The 19,098-nt window shown below is 43.6% G+C and overlaps 1 protein-coding gene across 3 annotated transcripts in view; it reads left to right on the top strand.

The window, feature by feature from the left end:
- The window catches only part of LOC118388551 (polyamine-transporting ATPase 13A3-like), a 64,050-nt gene that overhangs the window by 20,267 nt on the left and 24,685 nt on the right, over nt 1-19,098 (top strand). For all 3 annotated transcript variants that reach the window (XR_004826576.2, XM_035777746.2, XM_035777764.2), the window contains 2 exons: nt 13,246-13,330; nt 14,498-14,671. Coding sequence is in view for 2 of the 3 variants with exons in the window: in XM_035777746.2 (XP_035633639.1) it covers nt 13,280-13,330; nt 14,498-14,671 (225 nt within the window). In the remaining variant the exon portion in view is untranslated. The remainder of the gene's footprint in view (nt 1-13,245; nt 13,331-14,497; nt 14,672-19,098) is intronic.

Raw genomic sequence — 19,098 nt, 5'->3', positions numbered from 1 at the left:
GAGATGCCATATTGTTTGCATAGTCAACTTACACGTGGGCACTTATACACACACTTACCCCACCAGACATGCCACCATGGGTCTTTTCACAGTCCCCAGGTTCAGAACAAATTCAAGGAATCATACAGTATTATGCAGGGCCATGAGTGCATGGAACTCCCATCTTATATAGCGCAAGTGAACAGAAAAAAACAAATAAAGCAACACCTCTCCCCCTTTTGACCTATTTGTTGTGTTTATGTACTGACGTACGTGTAACTGAGATGTGCGTGCGCACACACACACACTATGTTTTTAAATATATGTAAATTGTGAAGTCTTTTATAAGATTAAATCGTGACATGAACATTTGATTCTTATTGAAGAGATGGTCCGGACTGGCTAGGCCTACTTCAGCGAACTCGCACAAGCACACCCCCGTAAAAGCACCCGTCAATCAAAGCCACCAGCGTATGTCAGACACAAGCAAATATTTCTCCTTTCAACTTTGTGAATGATACAAGAATTTTTCCAACAATTGTTTACAGAGATTATTTCATTTATAAGCCACTGCTCCAAAACTGCCATTAAAAAGCCAGACTATGGTTTGCACCTGCACATGGGAACTAAGATCATACTTTTTAGAGAGATGTCCTCTGGTCTGATGAAACAAAAATAGAACTGTTTGGCCATAATGACCATCGTTTTGTTTGGAGGAAAAAGGGGGAGGCTTGCAAGCCGAAGCACACCACCCCAACCCTGAAGCACGGGGGTGGCAGCAACATGTTGTGGGGGTGCTTTGCGGCAGGAGAGACAGGTATACTTCACAAAATACATGGCGTCATGAGGCAGGAAAATTATGTGGATATGGGTCTTCCAAATGGACAATGACCTCAAGCAACTTATTGTGGGAAGCTTGTGGAAAGCTACCCAAAACTTTTGACCCAAGTTAAACCATTTAAAAGGCAATGCTACCAAATACTAATTGAGTGTATGTAAACCTTTGACCCACTGAGAATGTGATGAAAGAAATACAACCTGAAATCATTCTCTAAACTATTATTCTGACATTTCACATTCTTAAAATAAAGTGGTGATCCTAACTGACTTAAGACGGGGAATTTCTACTCGGATTAAATGTCAGGAATTGTGAAAACTGAGTTTAAATGTATTTGGCTATGTAAACTTGAACCTTCAACTGTACAAGGTATCTGGACACTGCTTCAAATGAGTGGTTTCAGATATTTCAGCCACACCCTTTCTTGACAGGTGTATAAAATTGAGCACACAGCCATGCACTTTCCATAGACAAACGTTGGCAGCATAATGGCCTATTGAAGAGCTCAGTGACTTTCAACATGGCAACGTCATAGGATGCCACCTTTCCAATAAGTCAGTTTGTCAATTTCTGCCTCGCTGGAGCTGCCCCGATCAACTGCAAGTGCTGTTCTTGTGAAGTGGAAACATCTAGGAGCAATGGCTTAGCTGCAAAGTGTTAGGCCACACAAGCTCACAGAACGGGACCTCTGAAGCGTGTAAAAATCATCTGTCCTCGGTTGCAACACTCACTGCAGAGTTCCAAACTGCCTCTGAAAGCAACTTCAGCACAAGAACTGTTCGTCTGGAGCTTCATGAAATGGGTTTCCGTGGCCGAGCAGCTGCACACAAGCTGAAGATCACCAAGCGCAATGCCATACGTCAACTGGAGTGGTGTAAAGCTCGCTGCCATTGCACTTTGGAGCAATGGAAACGCGTTCTCTGGAGTGATGAGTCACGCTTAACCATCTTGGCAGTCTGACAGATGAACCTGGGTTTGGCGGATACCATGAGAAACGACCTGCCTTAATGCATGGTGCCAACTATAAAGTTTGGAGGCAAAATAATGATCTAAAGCTGTTTGTTTTTCATGGTTCTGGCTTGGCCCCTTAGTTCCAGTTGAGGGAAATATTAACGCTACAGCATACAATGACATTCTAGACTGTTCTGTGCTTCCAGCTTTGTGGCAACAATTTGGGGTTAGGCCCTTTCCTGTTTCAGCATGACAATGTCCTCACTAATGCGCTTGTGGCTGAATGGAAGCAAGTCCCTGCAGCAATGTTCCAACATCTAGTGGAAAGCCTTCCCAGAAGAGTGGAGGCTGTTATAGCAGCAAAGGGGGGGAACTACTCCATATTAATGCCCATGATTTTGGAATTAATTGTTCGATTGAGTAGGTATCCACAGACTTTTGGTAATGTAGTTAATTTCATGGGAAAATGTTTAAACTCTGTATTTCACCAGTGCTTTCCCTTAGTTAAACCACGTAAGAGAGCAGTAGATGGGTTCTGAAAACCTTGGTTTACAACTGGTCTTAAAAAATCCTCAGTTAAAAAAATAACATTCAAGTTGTATAAAAAGTTGGTCACAAATCCCTATCCCCTGAATTCTTAAAATTTACAACAAAAAAAGTATAACACATTTTACTCGTCAACTTCGAATTTCCCCCCAAAATATTTTACTACTGTGAAGCATGGGGGTGGAAACATCATGCTTTGGGGCTGTTTTTCTGCAAAGGGACCAGGATGACTGATCCGTATAAAGGAAAGAATGAATGGGGCCATGTATCGTGAGATTTTGAGTGAAAACCTCCTTCCATCAGCAAGGGCATTGAAGATTAAACGTGGCTGGGTCTTTCAGCCGGACAACAAAGGAGTGGCTTTGTAAGAAGCATTAAGGTCCTGGAGTGGCCTAGCCAGTCTCCAGATCTCAACCCCATAGAAAATCTTTGGAGGGAGTTGAAAGTCCGTGTTGCCCAGCAACAGCCCCAAAACATCACTGCTCTAGAGGAGATCTGCATGGAGGAATGGGCCAAAATACCAGCAACAGTGTGTGAAAACCTTGTGAAGACTTACAGAAAACGTTTGACCTCTGTCATTGCCAACAAAGGGTATATAACAAAGTATTGAAACTTTTGTTATTGACCAAATACTTATTTTCCATTTTAAATTCATAAAAAATCCTACAATATCATTTTCTGGAGATTATTTTTTCTTTCTCATTTTGTCTGTCTTCGTTGAAGTGTACCTATGATGAAAATTACAGGCCTCATCTTTTTAAGTGGGAGAACTTGCACAATTGGTGGCTGACTAAATACTTTTTTGCCCCACTGTACATCTTCCCCAAATCAATGCAAACTGGTATTGTTCCTGAAGATGAAAAAATTGAAGATGAAAAAATCTTTAGAGCCCTGAACAATGAATACGCCTTTGACATCTTTTTTAGATTTATCCAAAGCGTTTGACACGGTTGATCATTAAATATTACTTTCTTAAATGGCATTATTACGGTTTTCAGGATTATACATATAATTGGCTATATAGTTATGTTTATGGTAGAGAACAATGTGTTTATGCAAACGGCTGTGCATCTACCAGAGCAAGATATCCTGTGGCGTGCCACAGGGTTACCTTTGTTATGCCTAATCTATATCAATGACCTAGCTGCTGTATCTTATACCGTACTTCCCATTCTCGTGGCTGATGAAACCAATTTGATTTTATCACACAATATTTATTCACTAACTAATGAAGCCAACTTATGCATGGCCACATTTTCTGTATGGTTCCAGATATAAAGAAATTATTTTAAAATGTAGAAAATCCAACTTTATTGTATTCACATGCGTAACAAAATGTGGAGAATGTCAAGGGGTCTGAATACTTTCCGAAGGCACTGTATATCACAAGTAGTACATTTACCATTAATTCCTATAATTTCTCATCTACAATGTTTGTTACTTTGGTTAGGGTTGTTTTATTTTTATGCATTCAATATTATTATTCCATTCTTCATTATCGGAGTGGACACATTGTTTGCAGAGTGCACAACCTATGCTACACTTGTGAGAAACAAGTTTTGGCTTATTTAATTCCATTTATGAGTTCTGTCAATTTATTAATTGTCTTTTGTCTGGGGCGCTCCTGTCAATGTTGAGTAAGGACGCGCACGCATAGAAGTAGGCTTATAGGCTACCTGGCCTGCACGCAATGTAGACATACAATGGTTCCCATTTGGGGATCTGATAGTATTTCTGATTGCCTTAACGCACCACCACTAATGACCTGTGGAGCTTCTCAAAGTAATGTTTTCTTCACCTCAATCAGCAAACAAACAACGTCTCTTTTTACATCCATTGAGAATTACAATAGTTCTATGTATTTTTGAAAAATCTTTCCAGCTCTTTCCGTTTGGATAATCACTCCGCATGAAAGGGAAATGTCATGCTCTGATCCAGTGGAAACGTCATAAAATAGGCCTACCTGATTACATCTTATCAGTGCTTGACTTGGACTAAATTAGGTTCCGGTACTCATTTTGGGTGCTAGTACTGTTTTATATTTAGGTGCAGGAGCTCCACAATACTTTTGAGCTAATATTCTACATAACAGGAACAGAAGCTCAAGCAGTAGAAAATGTGGTGCCGGTACTTAGCTCAGGTGAGCTCCTGCCCAAGTTGAGCACTGCTTATTATCGCTTACGCAAATAGTCTACAGCTGTGTCTGTCCCGAGCTCACTGACTCGGGAAAATAAGTATAGCTAGCGCAAGCTTCAGGCCGGACCCAAGTTAATAGTTGATGCAATGTTTCAAGTTCGTTGCAGACAGGCTATCAAATCAAATAGATTTATATAGCCCTTCGTCCATCAGCTGATATCTCAAAGTGCTGTACAGAAACCCAGCCTAAAACCCCCAAACAGCAAGCAATGCAGGTGTAGAAGCACAGTGGCTAGGAAAAACTCCCTAGAAAGGCCAAAACCTAGGAAGAAACCTAGAGGAACGAGGCAATGTGGTGTGGCCAGTCCTCTTCAGGCTGTGCCGGGTGGAGATTATAACAGAACATGGCCAAGATGTTCAAATGTTCATAAATGACCAACATGGTCAAATAATAATAATCCCAGGCAGAACAATTGAAACTGGAGCAGCAGCACGGCCAGGTGGACTGGGGACAGCAAGAAGTCATCATGTCAGGTAGGCCTGAGGCATGGTCCTAGGGCTCAGGTCCTCCGAGAGAGAGAAAGAAAGAGTGAAAGAGAATTAGAGAGCGCATACTTAAATTCGCACAGGACACCGGATAGGACAGGAGAAGTACTCCAGATATAACAAACTGACCCTAGCCCCCCGACACACAAACTACTGCAGCATAAATATTGGAGGCTGAGACAGGAGGGGTCAGGAGACACTGTTGCCCCATCCGAGGACACCCCCGGACAGGGCCAAATAGGAATAATATAACCCCACCAACTTTGCCAAAGCACAGCCCCCACACCACTAGAGGGATATCTTCAACCGCCAACTTACCATCCTGAGACAAGGCCAAGTATAGCCCACAAAGATCTCCGCCACAGCACAACCCAGGGGGGGGGCGCCAACCCAGACAGGAAGATAACATCAGTGACTCAACCCACTCAAGTGACGCACCCCTCCTAGGGACGGTATGAAAGAGCCCTAGTAAGCCAGTGACTCAGCCCCTGTAATAGGGTTAGAGGCAGAGAATCCCAGTGGAAAGAGGGGAACCGGCCAGGCAGAGACCGCAAGGGCGGTTCGTTGCTCCAGAGCCTTTCCGTTCACCTTCACACTCCTGGGCCAGACTACACTCAATCATATGACCCACTGAAGAGCTGAGTCTTCAGTAAAGACTTAAAGGTTGAGACCGAGTTTGCGTCTCTCACATGGGTAGGCAGACCACTCCATAAAAATGGAGCTCTATAGGAGAAAGCCCTGCCTCCAGCTGTTTGCTTAGAAATTCTAGGGACAATTAGGAGGCCTGCGTCTTGTGACCGTAGCGTACGTGTAGGTATGTACGGCAGGACCAAATCAGAGAGATAGGTAGGAGCAAGCCCATGTAATGCTTTGTAGGTTAGCAGTAGAACCTTGAAATCAGCCCTTGCCTTGACAGGAAGCCAGCTAGCACTGGAGTAATATGATATTTTTTTGGTTCTAGTCAGGATTCTAGCAGCCATATTTAGCACTAACTGAAGTTTATTTAGTGCTTTATCCGGGTAGCCGGAAAGTAGAGCATTGCAGTAGTCTAACCTAGAAGTGACAAAAGCATGGATAAATTTTTCTGCATTTTTGGACAAAGTTTCTGATTTTTGCAATGTTACGAGTAGCCAATGTGATTTCTAGGATATTTATTTTGATCAGGTTATTTTCAACCTGCAGGCTGCGATGTTTTTATTTGTTGGCCTTTTACATAGTTTTTAGGTTTATCATTTTCATTTAGATTTTGATAGAATTTTGATTAACCACATGACAATGATTTTGAGATATGAAGAAGTTATTATGAATTAAATAAAACGGTTTCACAAAAATGTGCATATGAAAAATGTAACTGGCACACAGATCGGTAGAAATGGTTAGATAAATTGTGCCGACTCCTTGTTCGGCCTATTACCGGCAACTTCAGGAGAGTAACAGGCTGACTACACCGCTCGCTTCATGTTCGCAAGCGTTGAAAAATAAATGTAGGAATCTATGTTGTTCAATTATTGTACCCACACTGCTCGTGCGTGCCAACTAGCGTCTGCATTGACATGGGCTAAAATAGTTAAGTTATATTTCTGACGCAGATCACGCTGCAAGTCCTGCCTCTCCAATCTCCTCATTGGTTTATAGAAGCAGGTACCCACGTGCCATCTGCTCATTGGTTATACCCAAGTGGGTGACTGAAAGACAAATGAGGTCAGTGGCAGTAATGCACCTAATTTATGAAAGTTGCCAATCGCAATATAAAGGCCTGGAAGGAAGAGATATGACTAGAAACGATTCGGTTGACCATTTTATGTGTGGATTAATTGGCAGAGCACACCAAAATGTGGAATAAGTCAGTGTATGAATACATTCTGAAGGCACTATGTTTACCAAACATGCCAAAGAAACATTAACTGCTCTATTCCTCTTTAGCTGGACTTAAAAGGCAGGGTGTTGATGTTTTAGTCACAGCAGAGATTTTATTTTACCTTTTATTTAACTAGGCAAGTCAGTTAAGAACAAATTCTTATTTACAATGACAGCCTAGGAACAGTGTGTTTGTTAACTGCCTTGTTCAGGGGAAGAACGACATATTTTTACCTTGTCAGCTCAGGGATTCGATCATACCTTTCGGTTACTGGCCCAACGCTCTAACCACCTACCTGCTGCCCCATAAATGTGTTGGGTTGGTTAGACCGTAGTCACGCCTATAGATGAAATGGATGTATCTGTTCTGTATCCGCATGAATAATCCCCACATTATATGGCTGGTAATATTTTTTTATTTTTTTATGGTGACAAAATCAATGGATGATGATGCCTTAAATTACCTCAGTTTTTGCATTGACTTCAGTGCCAACCATCCAGCAATGTTTTAATAATGAATGGCCTCAATAGTCCCACACTGGTATTCTGTATACACTGTCTGGGACTGTTATGAACTGTCTGTTTGTCTTTAATACACTGCCCATGTCATTTCCACACACCATAGGGTGGCCTGCACAGCGGCCCGTCGCCCTCCCTGGACTCCTGACCTGCTGTAAAATAGTAGGAAGGGCTTGGTCCCAAGCTAAATATCCTGCTGTGTGCCAGGGAAAGAAAGGGCTGAGTGCTGTGGGCAGATAAGATCAGGGCCGGGGGCCAGTGGCATAGTGCAGGGGAGCGCGGCAGCGGGGCGGCCCAACCCAGCGCCGGCCCTGACAGCCAGCCAGGGTTAGCCCTGCTGCTGAGTCCCCTTCTTTTCTCCCTCTCTCCCCTTTCACACTGCTCTTTCTCTGCGTCTCTCTCTCAATCTCTTTTCCCTTGTCGCTCCATTGTTGTTACAACAATGTCCTGCCAAAAGCCCCTCTATATCGCTGCTGGCCGGCCTGCCTCCCTCATGCATCCTCTTTTTCTCCACCTTTGGGCCTAGAGAACAGGCAGTCCCCTGAGAGAACAGACAAAGTGTCTGCTCAGAGGCCTTGTTGGGGTAGGAATGGTTTCTGTAGTCTGTACCATGGCGATATACCCCCACTCCATATGTGGAAGCAGAAGGCACCTGCTGTTCGTAGTGCACTTCAATGGGGCACGACCTACATGAGGGAGAAAATATGTTGCTGCAGTCAAATATTTGGTGTGTGTAAAGAGGACGCACCTAATAAAAGTTGAGAGGCTTTGATGATTATAATAACCACTGGCAACATTGATGGCCATAAAGCTTCTCTGTTTTCAGTGACAAGTCTAATCCTGTAAAAGCGACTGAGCATTAGAGCTTTTTGTCCTTGAGTGCTGTCTGTGCGCACAGTACATAAATTTATCGCGATTCTCTCCAGCATGATATCTGACACCAGCCCGGCGATGGCTAAAGCCAACCTGTTGTTTTTGTAGGGGGTGGGTGTTTAAACACGTGTGTTATCCCCCCTGCTGCATCTAATCGCAGACATGCATGGGCCAGCCTGTTTCCTACCATAGCCCCAGACCTCAGCAGTGAGCCCAGCTAAATCTGGAAAACCAGTACCACACAACCGGCACATGTACAAAGAGAGGATGGACCTCCCTCCGGGTCACCCAGGCCTGCTATAATTTTTTTAATGTTTTAATAAAGGTATTTGTTATTTTCATTGACGCCTAGTGCCCCTGGCACAATGGCCTTTCAATGTGGAGGCATTCAACCTGCTGCCATCATGCTCTGGTGGGCATCATGGAATCTGGTTGGAATTCCAAGCCTTCCGTAGTGTGACTCTGGGGACCGTCCCTATCATGTTGTCAGGATATGAGAAAACATTCCATGGGTTAGGGCCTCCCGTGTGGCGCAGCAGTCTAAGGCGTTACTAAAGACCGGGTTCATTTCCCGGGCTGTGCCACAACCGGCCATGGTCAGGAGCCCCATAGGACAGCACACAATTGGCCCAGCGTCGTCCGGGTTAGAGGAGGGTTTGGCCGGTTGAGCTCATCGTGCTCTAGCGACTCCTTTTAGCAGGCCGGGTGCCTGCGGGCTGACCCTGGTCGCCATTAGAACGGTGTTTCCTCCGACACATTGGTACGGCTGGTTTCCTGGTTAAGCTTGCGGGTGTTAAGGAGCGCGGTTGGGCAAGCCATGTTTTGGAGGACGCATGACTCCACCTTCGCCTCTCCCGAGCCCGTTGGGAAATTGCAGCGATGACACAGTAAATAACATTCCATGGTTTATTTAGGTTTTTTTCAGTTTGGGGCTGATATGGTGCTGATGTTGGAAGTTATGATTGCGTTCCATTACGGTGTCGTCTTTTGTCACTTTATGTCCATAACATTGAGAGTAATCTGGCCCTTAGGAGTTTAGCTAATTGTTTTGAAACAGACTGTTGCTGTAGACGCTACACATTTGTTGATTGAATGGGATGCTTGTTTTTTAGCCAGATGCATGTTGAAGTTCTGTAGCGTCTCTTGCTGCATCTTTGATTCTCTTTCAGCTTTGGCTGTACTGGTTGATTCCAACTGCCTTCTTGACCCTGACATTCCCCTTCAAACCCTTTCCTCTTTTGTACAGAGAGGTCAGATTCCACTCAAAGGTCATTGCAGAACACACACACTCCCACTGAGTCCTGAGTCATCAGATGGGTGTTACTCAATACCCCCCATGACTCTTCTCTCTCCCTCTCAGCTGTCCTCCAGGGATGGCCAGCTGTTGGGAAAGGAGCTTGTCACTGTCTGTGGGAGTGTTCCATACCGGTTGTCACAGCTGCACCACTCATGCTTTGTTTCAGGTGTTCTCCGGTCAACCGGCTGTCTGATCCTGTAGGGACCTGCAGAGGCAAACCTAGAATCATATGGCAAACCCAATGTCATACTGTAGGGCTACTTACTTTAATGCATGTAACTTACAATGGGTTTTGACAATTTCGCTACCTTTTGGAAATAAAACACGGTTTATAAGAAGGATGGGATCCACCCAAATCATTTGGGTTCCTGGATCCTTTCACAGCATAATGAAGCTGCGTTGAGACAGTTACTTATCAATGACCCCAAACCCAGCTCAGTTAATTCCTACCATTGTGACGCTGAGTTGTCATAATGCTTCCTCAAATGTACATTAAACCACGGGCGTTGGTAGACACAATGCAAGTATCTGTTGATCCTACAGCTATTGTATGCAGCAATCATGTGCCTATGAACCAGATTTATACTGTTAGCACTGAGGCGTTGTGCCCTAGTAGGAAGACACTGTGTGCAGCTCACCCTGCACTAAGATAAATAACATGAGCATATCTACTTCTGCTAAGCTTCCCAGTAAAACAGTGAAAACAAGTAAGCATCCTAGACAAGTGCTCAAAATTGCCCATGTTAACATATGTAGCTTAAGAAACAAGGTTCATGAAATCACTAATTTGCTAATAACCGATGACATTCATATTCTGATTATCTCTGAAACTCACTTAAATAATACCTTTTTATACAGCGGGATCAATAAAATGTTATAACATTTACATAAAAGACAGAAATGCCATTGGACATGTTGCTGTTTTATATTCAGAACCACATTCCTGTAAATCTTAGACGATCTCATGTTTTAAAAACTGTACTAGTAATATGCCTTCAGGTTCATCTGCCTCACCTAAAGCCCATTCGTGAGGAAAGCTGCTATAGACCACCAAGTGCTAACAATCAGTATCTGGATAATGTGTGAAATGCTTGATAATGTATATCAACAGAGGTGATTTTTAAATATCTACTGGCTTTCATCCAGCTGCCCACTCAAAAGCTTCAAAATGTAACCAGTGCCTCCAACCTTGTTCTGGTTATCAGTCAGGGTAGTTATAAATAGCATGTATTGATCATATCTTTAATAATGCTGCAGAAATTTGCTTGAAAGCAGTATCTATATCCATTGCATGTAGTTATCACAATATAGTAGCCATATCTAGGAAAACCAAAGTTTTAGAATGTTAGTCCTAAATATTTCTCAAACTAAAAGCATTATATTTGGGACAAATCATTCACTAAACCCTAAACCTCAACTAATTATGTAATAAATATTGTGGAAATTGAGCAAGTTGAGGAGACTAAACTGCTTGGAGTAACCCTGGATTGTAAACTGTCATGGTCAAAACATGGGGAGAAGTCTGTCCATAATAATGTGCTACTCTACCTTCTTCACAGCACTATCAACAAGGCAGATCCTACAGGCCCTAGTTTTGTCGCACCTGTACTAGTGTTCATGAGTGTGGTCAGGTGCCAGAAAAGGGACATAGGACAATTGCAAATGGCTCCAAACAGGGCAGCACGGCCGGCCCTTGGATGTACACAGTTAACATTAATAATATGCACGTCAAAGTGGAGAAGAGATTGACTTCATCACTACTTGTATTTGTGAAAGGTGTTGACATGTTGAATCCGACACCCATGCATAACCCACAAGACATGCCACGAGGTTTCTTCACAGTCCAGACTATGGGAGGCGCACAGTAATTTTTATCATAGGTACACTTAAACTGTGAGAGACGGAATCTAAAAAAAATCTAGAAAATCACATTGTATGATTTTTAAGTAATTAATTTGCATTTTATTGCATGACATAAGTTGATCACCTACCAACCAGTAAGAATTCTGGCTCTCACAGACCTGTTCGTTTTTCTTTAAGAAGCCCTCCTGTTCTCCACTCATTACCTGTATTAACTGCACCTGTTTGAACTCGTTACCTATATAAAAGACACCTGTCCACACACTCAATCAGACTCCAACCTCTCCACAATGGCCAAGACCAGAGAGCTGTGTAAGGACATCAGGGATAAAATTGTAGACCTGCACTCAGCAAGGCTGATGAGCCACAGGACAATAGGCAAGCAGCTTGGTGAGAAGGCAACAACTGTTGGTGCAATTATTAGAAAATGGAAGAAGTTAAAGATGATGGTCAATCACTCTCGGTCTGGGGCTCCATGTAAGATCTCACCCCTTGGGGCATCAATGATCATGAGGAAGGTGAGGGATCAGCTCAGAACTACACGGCAGGACCTGGTCAATGACCTGAAGAAAGCTGGGACCACAGTCTCAAAGAACCATTAGTAACACATTAGGCCGTCATGGATTAAAATCCTGCAGCGCACACAAGGTCCCCCTACTCAAGCCAGCGCATGTCCAGGCCCGTCTGAAGTTTGCCAATGACCATCTGGATGATCCAGAGGAGGAATGGGAGAAGGTCATGTGGTCTGATGAGACAAAAATAGAGCTTTTTGGTCTAAACTCCATTCACCGTGTTTGGAGGAAGGAGGATGAGTACAACCCCAAGAACACCATCCCAACCATTAAGCATGGAGGTGGAAACATCACCATTCTTTGGGTATGCTTTTCTGCAAAGGGGACAGGACGACTGCACCTTATTGAGGGGAGGATGGATGGGGCCATGTATCGTGAGATCTTGGCCAACAACCTCCTTCCCTCAGTAAGAGCATTGAAGATGGGTCGTGGCTGGGTCTTCCAGCATGACAACGACCCGAAACACACAGCCAGGGCAACTAAGGAGTGGCTCCGTAAGAAGCATCTCAAGGTCCTGGAGTGGCCTAGCCAGTCTCCAGACCTGAACCCAATAGAAAATCTTTGGAGGGAGCTCAAAGTCTGTATTGCCCAGCGACAGCCCCAAAACCTGAAGGATCTGGAGAAGGTCTGTATGGAGGAGTGGGCCAAAATCTCTGCTGCAGTGTGTGCAAACCTGGTCAAGAACTACAGGAAACATATGATCTCTGTAATTGCAAAAAAAGGTTTCTGTACCAGATATTAAGTTCTGCTTTTCTGATGTATCAAATACTTATGTCATGCAATAAAATGCAACTTAATTACTTAAAAATCATACAATGTGATTTTCTGGATTTTTGTTTTAGATTCAGTCATTCACAATTGAAGTGTACCTATGATAAAAATGACAGACCTCTACATGCTTTGTAAGTAGGAAACACTGCCGATTTTGCAGGTTATCAAATACTTGTTCTCCCCACTGTATGTGGTAGTAGTGGAGTATAGGCTTGAGGGGATACAGTGTGCTGTTGAACGTGTGAATGTAATTTAATGTCCAGTCTCTTCTAGTTAATCATTCATTCAGTTGTCCAACTGTGCGTTTATGGCTCTGGTTTCAGTCACTGCACAGGTGGTGTGGTTGATCTCATTGGTCTCACTTGAAGGTTCAGTGTGGTTGGGTCATGTTCTGGTATGCACTGAGTTGGACACCCACTCTGAGATATACTCATGCCCTCGTACTGGGGTAGACTCACGTTCTCATGTAGTGGTGTCATTGTGCTCTTGTTTCAATGAAGCGGTGCTCAGTGGGCTTGGTGACTCATCTGCAGAATGGAGAAAGAAGACCTGAAGATCGTGAACAAGGATGAGGAGGATGAGATGGTGTGTTCCCTCGTTTTATTACCTCTTTCTACCTTGTTTCTCCCCCCCCGTCACTCACTCGCACGGCCCTGCTACACTACAGCCATCGGGCGTCCGGCATTGCCTTCAGCCATTGAGGGAATGCTTCCTTTGAAATCATTGAAAGCCGGTGTTGCGCTCACATTGCGTCACGTCCAATGGCAGCATCCAACTCAAGAATCTCCAAGGTTCAATTCTCGGTGGCTGAATTAAAGTAATGACAAATAGTTGATTTTGGTTGCATATGGCCTCCAAGAAGCTACTAGCTAGCAGAAACTCTAGCTAGCTACATTGACTATTTTCACAATGTAAACAAAAGTTTTAATGAGTACTTGCGATAAACTGGACCAAAGCTATTGTACTTCAGCGTAATCGATGAATATGGTACAGTAGGAAAATAGAATACACACTTCCCCTCTGCTGTCAAAACAGCACACACTGTGTAGCAGGTAGTGTCACATTGACGCGACGCTTATGGCAAAGTAACTTGACTCGTATAGTGGAGCTGAATTGTCTCTTGCTCTCTCACACTGTCACAGCTACATCACTCAGGCTCAGCTCTCAGGTCAACCGGCTGTCTGAGCCTGTAGGGACTGGCAGAAGCAAACCCAGAGTCATATGGCAAACCCAATGTCATACAGTAGGACTACATTTGGCCAACTCGAGTAGGACAGCATGTTGAAGAGTATTCCAACTCTGTCCGGTCCAGTCTATTTTAGTTTATCATTAATTCAGTTGTCCAACTGTGCATCTCGCTCGCTCTGTCCCTCTCATTTGGTTGCTCTCTCTCGCTCTGTTGCTCTTGCTCACACGCTACCTCTCCCCCATCGCTCACACGCTTCCTCTCTGTCTCTTACTCTTTCTCTCTCATTCTTGCTTTCTCATCGCTCTCTCGCTCGCTGTCTCTCCATCGCTCTCTCGCTCGCACACTCTCGCGCAAACACAGCCTGGCTAAAATACAGCCTGGCTAGCTACTGCCCCCTTGAAGATTCAGACAAATTACAAAACAGACTTGATCCTCTCAATCCGTATATGACATGGCACACATTTGATAGAAGTACCAAAAAAGTACAGTTTAGCTATACCGTGCAACACTAATATGAAGTACAATTTTTAACAGTCCTCTCTCCCATCCATGACCCCCTCTAGGAGCTCCAGGGGTACCGTGTGTGTCGGTGGCGTGTGGCGGTGGTGGGTCTTTGGGTTCTCTGTACGGGGGGCTTCCTTCTGCTGCTGCTCTACTGGATGCCAGAATGGTGTGTGAAGGCCACCTGTAGCCGGACCACTGTCAGAGAGGCCGAAGTGGTGCTTCTCCAATCCACTGTAAGTCATTGTCCTCGTTACTATGGCAGAAACCATTCTGTATATTTCAGTAACTATTTTATTTTCAGCCACCAATTTGTAGTTAAAAAATAAATATATTAGGCCTTAATGTTTGAATAAGAAAACACTTAAGTCACTAGCAGTACCCCACCCTTACATGTGGTAAATCATTGGAAATTAATTGTTCTAGATAATGCAATTCCCCCCTCCTGCAAATAACAAATGTGTATCTGAGTCGTTTCACCAATTCAGTGCCCTTTGAGATGTGTAACATGGTGGTTATTTGGGGGGGGGACTAATTTTAAGATTCTGTCATAAAGAGCACATGTTCAACTTAATAAAAAACATGTTTTTTTTCCCCAACTCGAGGATAAATAATGGCTCTGTAATTATTGTTGTGTAGTTTTAGTAGTTCTGAAAGCAGCAACCAAGAGCCAAATGGGGTCCTTGAAAGTTGTGAACTATGTTATCACGTAATTGCTGTCAAGCCCCTGCAACTGTGCACAAAGACATGCACGTGCTTGGGCTCACCCCACAAACTCTTTTAAACTTGCAACATCATTGGACATCATTCCACCTGCCAGTCAACATTGCTGGCTAATTCCTTGTTGTACGAACTAGTATGTTACATGCTTTATGTGTGATGTCTTGTATCGCGCCTGGTAAAAACCTTAGTTTATTGTTCAATATATTCAACATTTCTAACTAAATACACCAGTGACACCATTGAGATACAGGTTGTGAGCATAGTGTTTCTGATCGGTTTGAGAATTGTCTTCTAATGTATTTGTCTTGCTATGGCATGTTTAGCGAACGTAATTTTCTGCTTGGTTTCCAGAGAAATGGAGCCTATTGATAGCGAAATTAAACTAGGTCTAATAGATGGTTTATTATGCATGTACGAGACATACATTGACACATTGGTTCCAAAACGGGCGGGTTAAAAAAATAACAATGTTTTCATCCTCTGGAATGCCTCTAAGTGCCAAATAAAGTAACAGGGTTGACCGTAACAGGGTTGACCGTAACAGGGTTGACCGTAACAGGGTTGCCCGTAACAGGGTTGACCGTAACAAGCATCAATCCCCTTGTGACAGGGCAAGGGGAAACTTGTGTACAACAGGGAGGGACAATTAAATGTAATCTATATATGGGTAACAAGGTTGACCTGTTATACTTGACCCACTCAGTTTTCTGTTACAAAACACCAGAAAATGGCCAAAAATACACTGCTCATAAAAATAAAGGGAACACTTAAACAACACAATGTAACTCCAAGTCAGTCACACTTCTGTGAAATCAAACTGTCCACTTAGGAAGCAACACTGATTGACAATACATTTCACATGCTGTTGTGCAAATGGAATAGACAACAGGTGGAAATTATAGGCAATTAGCAAGACACCCCCTGCAGGTGGGGACCACAGACCACTTCTCAGTTCCTATGCTTCCTGGCTGATGTTTTGGTCACTTTTGAATGCTGGCGGTGCTTTCACTCTAGTGGTAGCATGAGACGGAGTCTACAACCCACACAAGTGGCTCAGGTAGTGCAGTTCATCCAGGATGGTACATCAATGCGAGCTGTGGCAAGAAGGTTTGCTGTGTCTGTCAGCGTAGTGTCCAGAGCATGGAGGCGCTACCAGGAGACAGGCCAGTACATCAGGAGACGTGGAGGAGGCCGTAGGAGGGCAACAACCCAGCAGCAGGACCGCTACCTCCGCCTTTGTGCAAGGAGGAGCACTGCCAGAGCCCTGCAAAATGACCTCCAGCAGGCCACAAATGTGCATGTGTCTGCTCAAACGGTCAGAAACAGACTCCATGAGGGTGGTATGAGGGCCTGACGTCCACAGGTGGGGATTGTGCTTACATCCCAACACCGTGCAGGACGTTTGGCATTTGCCAGAGAACACCAAGATTGGCAAATTCGCCACTGGCGCCCTGTGCTCTTCACAGATGAAAGCAGGTTCACACCGAGCATGTGACAGAGTCTGGGGACGTCGTGGAGAACGTTCTGCTGCCTGCAACATCCTCCAGCGTGACTGGTTTGGCGGTGGGTCAGTCATGGTGTGGGGTGGCACATTTCTTTGGGGGGCAGCACAGCCCTCCATGTGCTCGCCAGAGGTAGCCTGACTGCCATTAGGTACCGAGATGAGATCCTCAAACCCCTTGTGAGACCATATGCTGGTGTGGTTGGCCCTGGTTTCCTCCTAATGCAAGACAATGCTAGACCTCATGTGGCTGGAGTGTGTCAGCAGTTCCTGCAAGAGGAAGGCATTGATGCTATGGACTTGCCTGCCCGTTCCCCAGACCTGAATCCAATTGAGCACATCTGGGACATCATGTCTCGCTCCATCCACCAACGCCACGTTGCACCACAGACTGTCCAAGAGTTGGCGGATGCTTTAGTCTCGGTCTGGGAGGAGATTGCTCAGGAGACCATCCGCCACCACATCAGGAGCATGCCTAGGCGTTGTAGGGAGGTCACACACACCACTGAGCCTCATTTTGACTTGTTTTAAGGACATTACATCAAAGTTGGATCAGCCTGTAGTGTGGTTTTCCACTTTAATTTTGAGTGTGACTACAAATCCAGACCTCCATAGGTTGATAAATTTGACTTCCATTGATAATTTTTGTGTGATTTTGTTGTCAGCACATTGAACTATGTAAAGAAAAAAGTATTTAATAAGAATATTTCATTCATTCAGATCTAAGATGTGTTATTTTAGTGTTCCCTTTATTTTTTTGAGCAGTGTAGTAGAATCCGCTCACCTGCTTTTACACTATGATTTGACTTAGATGGGAAGTTTTTTTTATAGCAATTTTTTTAATCAAATGCAATAGTTTCAATATGTTAAAACGAGAGTTCAGTTCATGTAACAGGGTTGACCTTAAAATGAGGGACATGCTGAATTTTGGCACTAGCAAGACTTTATTCATATAAAAATCTGATTAATTGAATTGTCCGTGTGGTCTATATTGAATGTAACAGGCTTTTAAAATTCAATATTGGTGCACAATTTGTACTTAAAATATTAAAAGGCACTCATTTTGTGGAATGACTCATCTGTACAGCTTTTTAGTCTCTGGATACGCTAATGCCCATATTCTCAACGCCGGAGCAAAACAAACTCCCATAGTCCTATTTCCTGTGGGATCATGGCACTTGCTTTCACTTTAACATGCAATGCTAGCATACAATGAACCCATGCTATCCATATATAGGCAACTGCCAACACAATTGAGACACTTGAGTAAATGAGGGATGTACAGTATTTTGAAATCAGGTGCTTCCACACAGGTGTGGTTCCTGAGTTCAATAAGCAATTATATCCCGTCATGCTTAGGAACATGTATAACAATTCAGAGCAGGCCATTATTTTGGCTATCTTGGCTATTCCCTCATAGGATGACAATGTCCCCATCCACAAGGCAGGTTTGATTACTGACTGGTTTGATGAGCATGAAAATGATGTAAACCATATGCCATGGCCATCACCAGATCTCAACCCAATTGAACACTTATATGGGAGAATCTGGAGAGGCGCCTGAGACAGATTTTTCCAACCACCACCAACAAAACACCAAATGATGGAATTTCTCGTGGAAGAATGGTTCCAGACACTTGTAGAATCTATGCCATGGTGCATTGAAGTTGTTCTGGCTCGTGGTGCCCCAATGAGCCCTATTAAGACACTTTTTTATGTTGGTGTTTCCTTTTCTTTGGCAGTTACCTGTACTGTATTTTTTTTTTTTAACAGTATGGTTTCGGACTAACTTCTTCCCCTTTTTTCAGTGCTATTGCGATGGTATGATTCAAGAAATACGTAGTTATATCCAAGCAGGAATGCATGATAAATATATTTTGACGTGCAAACCAGTGATTGGCATGTATTTGGGTTGCCAATTAGGCTATTGTTGCTACAATTTTGGTGTCAAGATAGGGCTCCGGAATTGCAGATTTATTTTGTTCAGTAGAGATTTATTTGCTTATCTTTTTTTTAAACAAATAGCACAGGCTAATTGACTTTGGGCAACTTGAAACCAAAACCCCAAAAATATAACATTTTGAGTGAAGTGACCAGGTAGAATTTGTAGCTCGCAATGATGCGACCACATCCAAGCGTGGAGGTGTAGTTTACACCTCTCTGGTTACGTTTGTTGCCTATGTTTTAACCTAGTGCTTATTTGACTCATTATATACCTTTATTTGAAAGGATTTGGTGGTTCGTTTAAGAGTTTGGGATTACAGGGCAGCGGGTCATCATGAGATTTTACGCAGGGGCCCCACATAGACTATAAGTGCAGCAGTGCAGTTGATATTGTACCGGGGATTATATTTCTATTGTGATGAATAATTATCATGGTAAATTGGAATGTTCTGTCAATGAGCATAGTGGATAGAAAAATACAAAACCAGGATAATG

Source organism: Oncorhynchus keta, chromosome 1 (genome assembly GCF_023373465.1).
Source record: "Oncorhynchus keta strain PuntledgeMale-10-30-2019 chromosome 1, Oket_V2, whole genome shotgun sequence".
Taxonomy (NCBI): Eukaryota; Metazoa; Chordata; class Actinopteri; order Salmoniformes; family Salmonidae; genus Oncorhynchus; species Oncorhynchus keta.
The sequence above is the reverse complement of the archived record's forward strand: the minus strand, read 5'-3'. Positions and strand labels throughout refer to the sequence as shown.